This window comes from Centruroides vittatus, unplaced genomic scaffold (assembly GCF_030686945.1).
Source record: "Centruroides vittatus isolate TY-2023 unplaced genomic scaffold, ASM3068694v2 contig_1154, whole genome shotgun sequence".
NCBI classification, from domain to species: Eukaryota; Metazoa; Arthropoda; class Arachnida; order Scorpiones; family Buthidae; genus Centruroides; species Centruroides vittatus.
In genome coordinates this window covers 3,467,936-3,481,874 of record NW_027120741.1, presented here as the reverse complement: position 1 = coordinate 3,481,874, position 13,939 = coordinate 3,467,936, and the positions used below count along the sequence as shown (strand labels likewise).

At 33.0% G+C, this 13,939-nt stretch overlaps 2 protein-coding genes across 3 annotated transcripts in view; one reads left to right on the top strand and one right to left on the bottom strand.

The window, feature by feature from the left end:
• The window catches only part of Nop60B (dyskerin pseudouridine synthase 1 Nop60B), a 38,265-nt gene extending 31,197 nt beyond the window's left edge, over positions 1–7,068 (bottom strand). For both annotated transcript variants that reach the window (XM_067275214.1, XM_067275222.1), the window contains exon 1: positions 7,017–7,068. In XM_067275214.1, coding sequence (XP_067131315.1) covers positions 7,017–7,047 — 31 coding nt within the window. In that variant the 5' untranslated portion in view covers positions 7,048–7,068. The remainder of the gene's footprint in view (positions 1–7,016) is intronic.
• A 584-nt stretch (positions 7,069–7,652) lies between these two features.
• Positions 7,653–8,509, top strand: LOC136978682 (cullin-3-like). Its single transcript, XM_067274438.1, has 3 exons — positions 7,653–7,848; positions 7,915–8,046; positions 8,088–8,509. Exons 1-3 carry the CDS (start codon positions 7,653–7,655, stop codon positions 8,507–8,509), a joined length of 750 nt encoding a protein of 249 aa, XP_067130539.1.
• Positions 8,510–13,939: the final 5,430 nt, after the last annotated feature.

Genomic DNA, 13,939 nt, shown 5'->3' with positions numbered 1-13,939 from the left:
TGTTAAACTGTAAATGCTAATAATGAGTAAAATCATTATTAAGTCTGCCCCCACTTGAGATATGACATGCGATATTCAACATATTATTATCTATATATATAACGCGTGTTACATTGAACGCGTGTCCATCCGTGTAACGTTATGCCAAAAACGGGCACTAGAAACACCCCTATTGTGTGTAATATTTCAAACATTTAAATTAACAATATAAATTATTATTACTCATTTGGCCAATAACAATATAAATAATTCAGTATATTTGTAATAGGAATTTATTATTGTCACGGAATGCCTGTAACGTGCACTAGGGGGCAAATAAAAAACGAATAGTTTTGAAAATTATATAGTGGACTCCCAGAAGGTAATATTTTAATAATAGAAACCCTCATCAAACTTTTAAAAATTAAGCACATAAAACTTTCATATATTAAGTGCATCAAACATGCCTCATAGGAATTTGTAATGCTGATTGAATGCCAACTAGGGGGCATCCAGGGCTACCAGTCTATATCTATTCTATATATACTGTATATCAAAAGCAAAATGTTCTGTCACCATCAACCAAAACCAAAACCTACACTTCAAATATGAGCTATAAAGACTTGACTGTGCCTGCATGAAATATAACCAAATCAAACAAGACCAACAAGAACTTTATCCACACTTTCTAAAATACAGTAGAACCTCGCTTAACGAGTAAAACAAATTGTAATAAAAATGACTCACTGAATGAGCGATAAGGAGAGGGAAGTCCCAGATTGTGCACATGCTACGTCAGTCTGTGTTTAGCACACTTGTTCCACTAGCATCTTAGTGTTGCTTATAATCACACATTTTTTCAAACTTGTGTTCAGATATATTACATATAAACATCAACAATGATAGCCCGTTATATAATAGACATGCCAAATGATATTCCAAATTCTTGGGCTATGTAAAGGTTATAATTAAATATTAGAATTAGAGATTAATTAATTTGACTAGAGGAAGGCAGTTATGCTGCCATCTTGTATTAAATTTAATCACCAATTCCAAATTAAATTTTAGAAATGTCTGAATTAAAAATTAATTATTTATAATTATTAAATTTAATATGAGATGGAAGCATAACTGCCCATCTCTAGTCAAATTAATTTCTAATATTTACAAGGGCTATTTTTTAAATAAGGTCCATTTATGAATGAGAGTGAGAATGACGCACGACAGTGTGCATGTGCGTCTGCTTCCAGCATGCTTTGTGCACGTTAAGACGCCAGTTACAGCCATATCGTCTGTCTGTGTGCTGAGCTGTAGAAGTTTATAATGTTTAAGAAAGTTGAGTCGCCCACTGACTGTAAGATAGGATCTGTTATTCAATTGAAGTGCAAGAAACTTGGCAGCAGCAGAAATTCACTGTCAAATTTGTGAAATTTACAACTCAATTCCGATGTGTATTGTGTAACCTTGAGAAAACTCCAGCATGCCATACAAAACAAGTGGCTTGGTCTACTGTCTTCCAGTGTGATGTTGCTCCATGAAAATGCAAGGCCACATGTTTCTGCATAAACATGTGGCCTTGGTCTAATTACACAAGGTCTAATTAGTTCTTTTGGATGGGAACAACTGGATCATCCATCTTAAAGTCCAGACCTTGCACCCAGGGATTTTCACTTGTTTCAGTACTTAAAGGAGTTCCTTGGTGGTCAATGGTTCAATGACAAAGAAGTAAAAACTGCAGTCATGGATTGGGCTTCTTCATAGGCAGCAGATTTCTTTGAAGTCAGAACTCAAAAAATTGTTGAACAGTATGACAAATGTTTGAACAAAAATGGAAATTATGTAGAGAAGTAGATAAAAGTATGTAAAATATGGAAAAAATATATATTTTAATGATATTTACAGTATTTTTCTTCTTAAGGGACCTTATTTAAAAAATACCCCTTGTAATTATAGCCTTTACATAACCTGAAAATTTCGCATATTGTTTGGCTGTTTGAGACATATTTTTTCAATTTTTTTGTTTTCTGAAAATCAAATTCCCATTCCAGGTTGGTTCATTTCGTGCTAGAAGAAACGATGGAGGTGATTCACACTTTTTAACAATGTATATTATATAATTTTCTTTGACTAAATGTTATACATAAAATATTTGAGTATATTTTTTGGCATGAAATGCATTATCATATTTTATATTAATTTATCTGGGAAAATTGTTTCTCTTAATGAATGTTTTGCGTTACAAGTAAGATTCTGGAATGAATTATGCTTGTTAAGTGAGGTTTCACTGTATTATTTTTCAATTGATTTGATTTCAATTTTAATTTTATTTTTAACTTCAGTTTCGATGTAAAAACCAGAGTTTTGGTTATTTTTAGTTTTAATTGACTGACTAAGTAGTCATTAATTTTTTTTTAATTTAAGCACAGCACCTTTAAACACAGATTCATGGACGTCATTTATATTATGCAAATGTCGATTAACATGGTTTTTAGCATGCTCCACTATAGTAGTGAAGTGCATATGTTAGAACTTTTGTGTCTGTCAGATGTGCACATACATACTCCGTTCAATCCATTTATTGTGCATATCCATGCGCATGCACAATGACTTCACTTTCGTTACCTAAGTGTTATGTTCCATTCAATCCACTTACTGCGCATGTACACACATATGCGCAAACATTTTCGTTTATGGTCACTGTAACCTATAGTAAAAACTACCCAGTTCCTCTAGAATCTATAAACCACATCCCTTACTGTATATTCAATGAAAAATTCTTCTGAACAACTACTTGATTCCAAGAATTTCTAAAATTAACTTTAAACAAAATTAATATTTGATTTGCTTTTGTGGAGTGTGAAATCAGATCAGTTTGACCAAGCTTGTTATTAATAATTTGATTTAAATTCAATTGTGATGCATACACAAATGGAAGTAGTATCTTATCCGAATGCTCACTGAAATCTAATTTGAACAACAATGTCATTGGTGGTTCATGTTGTGATGTCTAATGATGCGAAACAAATCTCAGCCACACTACTGAATCAGTAGTCCTGTCATTGATTGATTGAGCTGTCAACTTTTTTTAACATAGGAAATATAGAAGTTGACAATCAAAGGCTGGCTCTGCTGAGTAGCTTGTTTGGAAACCAAGTTATTGTATAAAAACCGGAGCAAATATAGCATTCAAAATTTGTTCGTAAACTGAATTGTTCATAATCTGAGGTTTGTACTGCCATTTAAAAATGAATTTCTGGGCCAAGTTTTTGGTTTCAGCAAGGAAATACATTTCGTGTCTTGCATGACACAATTAAGTGGTTTAATGATATCAAATGAGGTTTAATGATATCAAACTTAAACCCCATAGAAAACCTATGGATTAATTTAGTTCATGCTAGATATGATGAAAAACAATATATTTCAGGTAAAGAACTGAAACAGGCTGTTCTGAATGCTTGGGAAAAAATTCTTATACAAAAATTCCAAAAACTTTTGGAATCAATGAAGTATCAAGTTTTTAGCATAGTAACAAAAAAAATGGAAGAAACTTATGCAATATAAAAGAATAAAACACATTTACTAAACCAGATGATAATTTTATTTACATGCTGAATTGAATAAAAATTGATGTAGAACAATATTTCTTGTAACTTAAGATGTTTAAAAATATTAAACATTTCTATTATGTCTCAACTATTAATTTCTATGTAATTCCCAAGTTTTTCTCTTTAAGATTTACACTTTTCCAAGTGTTAATACTTTTTTTTATAATACTGTATCTGTATAAATTCTTACAAATATTGAACTAAACATATATGTGGATATAATTTAAAAATAAAAAATATTGATAAAGATTATGATAATTACTTTTAAAAAATAAAAAAGTTTTGAATACAAAAAATTACAATATAAAATGGGGCTTGAGAATTTCATTTAAACTGTTAAGTATCTAGATTTACAGAGACCCAACTTGGTATAAATACACAGTGTATTTAAAGTTGTGTCCCTAAATGTAAGGATGTATTCCTGACACCAGAACATTACAGAAAGTTCATATGAACACGGGTCCAAAATCCTTCATTTGGGAGTTGTAGGGTTTATTGCTAATGGTACATGTGATGTATTTAACAACATAGATTTACAAAAATTGCTCAAAATGACCTCCTCCTGCTTCAAAGCATCCCAAACCTGCATTCCATGTGTTGAGGTACTCTGTTCAAAATTCCTGGAGTGTTTCAAATTTGTTCAGAGCCATTTTAGATCAACTCCTGTACCTAATGTCGATGTTCTGAGGGAGTGTATCCAAAATGGCAACGAGTGTACATTCAGAATGGATAAAGTGAAGAAAAAACATATATTACCCGAATACATTTTTCCACAATAATTCATGCAATGTAATATACAATCACCACCCCTAGACACATTTTACACAACAATAAACCATTGAGCTGTTTTTTGAAAGTAATCAAACTTAATTTGTTTGTTGTTTCGGTTAATGTGACCCTAGGTATACAAAATGGCGGCGCTTCTGGTAACCTCGATGGCAAGTGTTTTTAGAAAAGAAATGTAGATGGCGCTGATAGTAATGATGCCTTCGTATGCAAATATCCATCAAAAAATTCTGTTCAGGAAACGTGAGGAATAATGTGAATTTCGAATTTTGATTATGATGTAGACGGATTATGCACATTGTTCATTTTTTAAAAGTGTCTGTGTTTTTTTCAAAGTTTGTACAATTTACTCGAAGTCTAAGAGCTGCCGCAAACTAGTACTTTACGAGAGCAAAATGCTAGCAAACGTGCCCTAGCACAACCGATGACGTCAAAGGATCCGCCCCTCTCTTCTTGCTCACGTGGTTTTTCCTTTGCTAGAGCAGCGATACGAGAGTACTCTCGCTGTTCACAGAATTCAACAACGAGAGCATTACGCTAGCAAGAGAGAGCAGCGGAAAATGGATGACTACATAAACATGCCACACGTCGAAAAAGAAATAATAGAATTTTATTGATGTACGTAAATTACATGATTAATACATTCAGTATTGAAAAGAAAATTGTATAAACGTTGTATATTAAAATAGTTATTTATAAATAGGCTTAAGCCTAGTTAGGCTTAACTAATAGGCATATTTTTCCCATTCTGTTTCAAAGTTCGGAACGAAAACTGACAGATAGGTTCCGTTATAATAACTGACGGAACGAAAACTGACAAGTATAGGTTATAATAAAATCTTTGTTCTATAGCCAATCCACATCTGGATTCCACGTCATGTGGACTAGTTACGCGAGCAAACGTTGTGTAGTTTGCGGCTGCTTCGTGCTCGAGTAGCTTACCTAGCAAAAATGGCCCGTAGCATCATGGGAAAAAAGGCGGGGCTTAGGAGCGCGACCGAGAGTACGCTAGCTCTTGCTTCCTGTAGTTTGCGGCGGCTCTAAAGTTATCAAGGAGGAAAGTTTGTCAATGGTAATTAACATGATAAGCGTGTCATTAATGTGTTTAATGCGTGTTAAATGTCATAAAAGTGTATTAAAGGTGTGTTAATATTGTGTAAGTGAGGTAAATATTTTGTAAAGGGTTTATATGTGGTTCAAATTTGCATTTAAAGTATGTAAATGTGTTAAATGTGTTTAAAAGTGTGCAAATGTGAGCTAAATGTGTTTAAACGTGGTTTAAATGTGCGTTTATAGTGTGTAAATGTGTTTAAATGTGTTTTAAAATGTGCAAATGTGTGTTAAACGTGTTAAATTTGTCATAACCAAGGATATGTAATAGTGATTTCTGATACAAAAGACAACGTGAACGACACATGGAAGGCTAGGTGGCCGTGGATTGCAGGTGCCAACCTCTATGGAGACGCTGCCTATCGTAGATGAAAAGTCGACAGATGTGAATCGTAAGACTGCAGTTCTTAAGAGGAGTAAAATTTATGTACAATACAGGCAAATTTTGTTCGAACCACTGATGTATATAATCTCGTAATTCACTTCATCCATACATCAATTGAATTTATAGGTAGTATGATGACTTTTTTATTTTTCGTTTCTGGTCCAAGAGTAGGGAAAGTAACCAAAAGCAGGGGGAAAGTAAGTAGCAAATTTACGTTTTAAAAATGTTTTAGTTTTAAAAAAGATTAACTATAGGCACATTTATGTTATTGTCGATGGTCGCCAACTTGTTTGCACATTTGCGTGTGCAAACAAGATGGCAACCAGAAGCGCTGCCATTTTGTATACCTAGGCTCACATTAACCGTTGTTTCTTATCAGGATTTGATATCTTCATCACTGCAGTTTCTAAGTTTAAAACATAAAGAAAAACATTATGGTTTATGTAGATTTGACAAGATGACAAAAAAATACATCAAATCTGAGAATGTTAAGTTGAGTTTCTACTGTATTAAAGTTCTATATTGTTGTTATTGTTTTAACTTAACAATTTAAAACATGTTTGTAAAAATTCATTTTAAAAAATTTTACTCTGATGGAACTAAAAAGTGCAAAGCTTAAAAATATAGCATATTGAAACAGATCTTTTAAATTTGAAAATGCCATATGCAAATATTGATAATCACATGACATCCATTAAAAGTTGATAGGAAGTACCATACAACTAAACTCTGAAACACACTTCAAAATTTATATATATATAAAATTTCAATATAGATTAAATAATTTTTAGATGCATTCAAAAACTGTTAAATACATTGTATATAATTCACAATGAACAGAACACATAATGCATCGAAACTTAAATTTTAATACTTAATTTTTTAATCATAAAATGGATGATTACAAATATAAAACTTAATATTTAAAAGACATTTTTAAAATATTTCTATCTACATTTTAAAAAAATACTACTACTGTATATCATTTAAGCAAGCATTCATTACAATTAACCTATTACTTTTGATATAAAAGTCCATGAATTTCACATACAGTGTTTAGAACTGTAATATATTAAATCGTTTATCGCAAATTCAATTCAATATAAAAGTTGAAACTATAAATAATTAGTTATTATAAATATAAATAGTACCATTACTAGGATCAACTTCGAAACCCTCCATCACGAACACGTGCTCTAACAAATACAAGCGTGTCCAGTTAAAACATTTCCCGATAGAGGCGCTTCTCAAATTTTAACAATATTTTAATATTTTTAGAGAATTATTTGTAAATTAGTTTTAAATTTTACACCTTGCGATAAAATAATATATTCAAATAATTTATTATTACTATTTAATTTACATTTATTTTTTATAAATTGCAGAAAATATTACGTCATTTCATTGTAAGTACTGTATTTCCTTTGCTTATTTAACAATTGACAAAGTAATTATTTATAACGAAGAAACTGGAATTTTTTGAAGCTTGAATTAGAAAAATAATTTTTTTCGATGGATAGCAAAACATCTGCGAAAAGTTTATGGCCGTTGCTGAAAAGTGCAATCCACGGCATTTAGAATAAGAATAACGATAAGTTGAAATTCGAAGAGTTACATCTAGACGCATATATAATGGTCAGAAATAATTATGGAAAAGAATTGTATAAAAATATAAAAGATGCCATCGCTATCCATTTAGTATATAAAGTGCGCGAAGAAATTCTTTATTCTTTTCGAAACAACTTTATAGCAACTTTCATCGAAACTTTGAATGATTTCCAACTAAAATGATCATGATTCGAGACTCTTTTATGTATTTAGACCGAGTGTACGAGGAAGAGAACAAATTGGAAAGCGTATACAATCTAAGATTGATCCTTTTCCGAGAAGATATTATAAAACACGAAGTAATATCTAACAATCTTCGTAGCACTCTTCTTCAAATGATTATGACAGAAAGAAAAGAAGAAACTGTAGACAGAAGTAGTCTTTAAAATGTTTGCATTTTGCTTGTTTCTTTAAGAATAAATTCTAATGTTTTATACAAAGAATTTGAAAATGCATTTTTGGAACAGTCTAAGCAATTTTATCGAGAGGAGATTATCAAATTTTTATCGGAAAACGATGCATCATCTTACGTAAAAAAAAGTTTAATTGCGACTTCAAGAAGAATCGGAAAGGGCAAGAGAATGTTTGACTGAAACGTGAAAAACGCATTTTAGATATTTTAGAAGATGAATTACTTGAAAAAAATATTAAAGCTGTACTAGAAATGAGAAATTCTGGTATACTTTATGTGTTAAAATTCCGTAAAACAAATGATTTGACTTCAATGTTAGTTCGCAAAATCGAAGAATGTCTAATGATAATGGCAGACTATATTAGTTCTTATTTGAGGAACGTTGGGCGTTCCTTCATAGAAGATATAGAAAATAGAAAAATTGATTCCTTAATTTTTGTACAAGAATTAATAGGCTTGTTAGAAAAGGTCGATCATTTCCTGTTGATACCATCAAATTCGGATAAATATCTACATAAAATCATAACTGGTGACTTCGAATATATTTTAAATTTAAATTCTAAGTGTGCAGAGTACCTATCACTGTTTTTAGACAATAAATTAAAGGAAAAATATAAAACATAAACGTACTCAGCAAAAAACAAAAACTCCAATAACCACCACCTTATAAGTTGCTGAGGGAATTTTTAATTAAGAAAACTAACGTTTTCGATCTATTCCATAGATCATCTTCAGGTTTAAACTGACGAACAAAAATAATTCCAAAGAATGGAACACAACATATTTAAATTCAAAAAAAAAAAACGACGACGGAGCAACTAATTAAAATTAGAATTAAAGCGCAAAAAATACCCAAATGTAAACTAACAAACACATAACAATATTAAAGTTATTAGTACACGCTAAAAAATATAAAGATCTCGCCGAACAGGAAACGGAATATTTAATTAATAAAAGTCTACTGCTCTTTCGTTATTTACAAGATAAGGATACATTTCTACGATATTACAGGTATCATTTAGCGAAACGACTTTTACTCATAAAAAAGTATCATATTATTACGAACAAGAAATTATTTCAAAACTAAAATCGGAATGTGGTAACCATTACACTTTTAAATTAGAGCGAATGATAAAAGATATGATGGTTTCCGATATCATTACCGAAGATTTCAAAACTCAAACGGATAACTTAAAGTCGATGGACTTTAATGTGAAGATTTTGTCTCCTGGAATTTGGCCAATGTCAATAATTTCCACGATCTGTAATTTTTCCAAACAACCCGAACAAACCTTTGACTCTTTGGGTGCAGTGGCGTGCCGTGACATTTGATGACAGGGAAGCTGTGTTTCTGTAAGAAGCCGACTTCCAGGGGCAATCAGTTAATTGCGCGTCAGTGATGGTCTAGGGCAGTGGTTCTTAACCTTTTTATACTCGCCGCCCACCAAATATTTCATAGTTTTTTGTGACCCCCATTTTTTAATAATAATTTATATTTGATAATTTATCTATAATAAATTGATTTTTTTATTATTGCTTTATTTTTTATATAATAAATGTAAATCATAACTTTATTATTTCATTATCTATTTAAATAACATGCAAACTTCACAATTAAACATGAAAACTCATTAATTTTTAACAGAAAATAAAATAAGAAACATGTCGATAAATCAATCCAATGTCGATGCTAAAACTAAACTAAAACGCCCACTTGTGGTAAGGATTTTGCATAACTTTTGCAAAAATATTTAAATTTTCAAAGCCTACTATTTTTCGTAATTATTTTTAAAATTCCAAGCATTAATAGTTTCTTAAAATTGCTTTGGAATAAAAGAAGTAAATACTGCGGTGTAAGTAGCATATTTACAGTACGTTTATTTCTTCTGTACTAACAAAGTTGCATGTGGGAAGAAATACAAAATAAATAAATAAAAACTAAATAGGAAAACTTTATCTTTCTTATTTCACTTTTCAATACGATATTCGGATTATACATCAATTTTCTTTTTATTATATTCTGAAGGAAATTTTGCATAATTTGGCGGGCCCCGGCAAACTTCTTATGGACCCCAGGAGCTGCGGCCCCCCTGTTAAGAATCACTGGTCTAGGGTCTATTCGTATTCATTTGTTCGATAAGCCAGTAAAAACTGTAGACTTCTCTAAATGTATTTTTAATATCACAATTACATTCTGAATCGCTAGCCACGATATAAGGGCTAAAATTAAAAATAAATCATAAAAACTTACTCGGTGAAATAAAATGTGCGGTGGATATACATACCTGGTACAATGTATTGTTCGATTGTATTAATATACTTTTAAAGAAAATTATAATTAAAATATAGCTTTGTAAAGAAACGTACATAAAAATAACATAAAATATTCTTTACTTTTTAAATCTTAAAACAATCCACTTAGTCAAATATCTTGATACGAGTAGCTAATGGATGGAACTAGTGAAGGTCCAGGTAGGTGTGTAGTGAGTGTGTGCGTGCCAAATCCCGAGGGTGCCGATACCGGTCAATGTCAAATGCCTCTTTTGTCGCATCACTAGTATTTCTCAAAGGACGCCACAGGGCTGTTGTAAATTTTAAACGTTTCTCACCGTAGCTGTAAAAATCTAATTATGTTAAACTTAATAGTCATTCGTTTTCTAACTGATTCGTTTTAATACCAGTTGTACACGGAAATCAGTTTCCCACTGTACTGAGCGAGTGATTGGTTCTGTTAAGCTTTTGTTGAAGTAAAATTCTGGCTCTTTCAACAGGGTTTTATTTATGTCCCCATTCCCTAATCTCTTAATTATTTAGTCACTTCTTAAGTAGAAATAAGTCGAAACCAGTTACTTTGTACCTGAATATCTGTAGTCTTGGGAAAACAGTGGAAAGACAAATTTTTATGACAACGGATATATAAATCGTAAATTTAAGGAAAATAAATTCTAGAGCTTTTTTTTTGTACCATTGTATGTACTGTACGTCTCATTCATTAAATTTGGTTGTAAATGATGCTGCCAAAGTAACAGTTAATTTTTAACACTGTACTAGAATTGTACACGTTTTTTCTGCATCCCCTTACAGATGGGACGTACTAAATCGTAATATCACCGGTTTAACATCGAAATCCGTAAGTAATATAAGATGGGAGAGTGGAATAAATGCGGAATAAATATATCAAATGTTTTAATGGATTTTTTTAAAACTCTTGTCAACTATACAGAACTATCATGAAAACGTGCCAGTAAACTCCTATCGGTTGGGTTGTTATAAATCTAGTCTAGGGTGGGCAACTCTTTTTATAACATGGGCCAGAATAAATTTTACGTTTTTTTCCGCGCCGTAGTAGTTAATTGACGCCTTCTTGTGACTCGTAATTTTTTTAGTCTGCAAATATGAAATAAATAAATAAAAAGTTAATTACTACATTTATTTCTCTTATCGTTTTCGAAAATTACAAAGAATTGGAAGAATAACTAATTAATAGTTATTTTTCCAATTTAATAATCTATTAAAGATCTCGCGGGCCGGATAGAAACTTTTCGCCAGCCGTAGCTGGCCCGCGGATTGCCCGCCGTTGATCTAGTCTGCTCGTGATTCACATAATCGGGCAAGGGTGACTAGCAGGCAGCTAACAGCCCACAACTGCTCCGGGATATAAAGTCGCGTACTCTTTACGCGTGTGTCGCTTCTACCAGCTAAACCGTGACGTTGGTGCTCTGTAAAGCGCAGTCGCCAATGCCTATAATCTGGCTGCTTGGAAGTTGACAGGCAGGTGGCTAACAGCCCACAACCGCTCCGGGATATAAAGCTGTACTCTTTACGATGTGTCGCTTCTACCAGCTAAACCGGGTGAGGTTGGTGCACTGTAAACCGCATGTGCTAATGCCTATATAATCTGGCTGATTGGAGACTGACGCGGTTTCGACATTCCTTCCACCACCGAATTATTCGAATATACAATAGCAATCTTATCGTTTTTTTTTTTTCACGTGTAGTATAGAAATTTGTAAAAGATACATAATGCAGTTATAATAAATTATTAATTTTAATTAATTCAAAGTACGTTAAAATATGAAAATTTATATTTTATAAAATTCAAGGGAAGGTCATTGGAAGGTGGAATCGGCGCTTCCATCGCTTCCAATGACGGCACGCCACTGTTTGGGTGTACTATAGATCAGGGGTGGCCAACTTTTGTGCACATAAGATCTACTTTTTATCGTAAAAATGTGTCGCGATCGACTTGTTGTCATAGGCATAGTCTAAGTGGGGTGGGGGAAGTGTGAAATACATACTATGTTTATACACTGTTTCAGTACGAAGTGCACTCATTGCTTATGAGTCAAGTCATAACTGCATGCATACAGTTGCGTTCGGTTACAAATATAATACATTAAGTCAAGACATCGCTAGCGATCGACCGGTCGATCGCGATCGACTTGTTGGCCACCCCTGCTATAGATTACTCCCTATGAAATTTCAGGACTTTGATTATATATTTGAACTCAGGGGACCGAGACGAGTTCAACGGTACCCTATTTTTGGACCGGAGACGAAAAATAAAAAACTTATCACACTTTTTAAGTTACCATACTTTTTTAATGCTCTCATGCAGACGGCACCGAAGTTGCTAGTATTGCCATCTTGCGGTAAAGTCTGCAAACCGTGACGTCGGACTACGGTCATCTCCCGGAGCGTTAAACACGCGATACGAGAGCGGAGAGAGCGACGCGACTTCCGATCATCGCGCGATCGCCATTTCGGTTAATGTTACTTATGGCAGCGAACATGGCGGCCCGACTGACCTCTCGTATAGGCGCCACCACACGCCGCCATGTGCTAAACTAGTGATCGATTCACGGTAGTTCTTGAACAAAGTAAAAAATGGGGAAACGTCTACTAAAGGCAATTTTAACGGCAAGCGACGGGACTCCCGATCGCGATAGCGAGGCCAACTTAGCGGAGAGCGACGCGACTCCCTATCATCGCGCGATCGCCGGAAAAAAAGTATGATAACTTTTTAATTTTTTGTCTCCGGTCCAAAAGTAGAGTATCGTTGAACCCGTCTCGGTCCTCTGAGTTCAGATATATATCCAAACACACGAAATTCCATAGGGAGTAATCTATAGTACACCCGAATCGTTTAAGAAAAAGCATTCCTGCCAACAACTAATTGTGCAAAGTCATTTAGATTGGGTCGATTTAAGTTCCGAGATCTACGGTAAAGTTTTAGATGACATCAATACCGAAAACGGTGATCCAAAGTCTATATCAGATTCTAGTCAAAAATAATTTTAAGAAATATTTTATTCAAGTTTCTACATATCAAGTGTACATTTTAATGTTATTTGATGCATAGAAGACTATAAATATTGGTAGAAACAAATACAGTAGTGAACCGAAAATCGGAATCAATTGGGGACTGGGGTTGTTCAGATTAGGGATTTGTTCCGATTACGGTTTATGTACGAAAAAATATATTAACCAGTCCGATGGTCAAATTTTTCTCCGTTGCGTGCCGCTTCGTGTTGAATTTTTCTCCGTTGCGTGTCGTTTCGTGTTGAATTTTCGTCGATTTTAAGCTTAACGAAAATTTTTATAATAATAATCGAGGCTATCGTATCGTTAAAAATTATTTCTGCATTTTGTACAAACAAAATAAATATATTGAAGAATATAAAAACATGAAAATTATACTTTAGAAGTAAATTTAGTATCAAAAACGTTCGATTCAGCACGACACAGTCCAACTGAAAATCGTTCCGATTACCGGCGATTCTGATTACCGGGGTTCCGATTAACGAATCTCTACTGTATATCCGTAATAGATCTAGAAAAGGCGTTGCAAACATCGGTTTCAGGTACTCCATCGCAGAACATCTTGAACAAGAATCCAGAAAGTTTAACAATAACACAAACTGATAATTTTATTGTAAACGAATCATTTTATTCTAGTTTATATCGCGAGAAAATACAGTACAATCACTCGCAAATAAGGTCAAACCGATGATAAAGTGACTCGGGATACAATAAACGATGATCGGAAATACG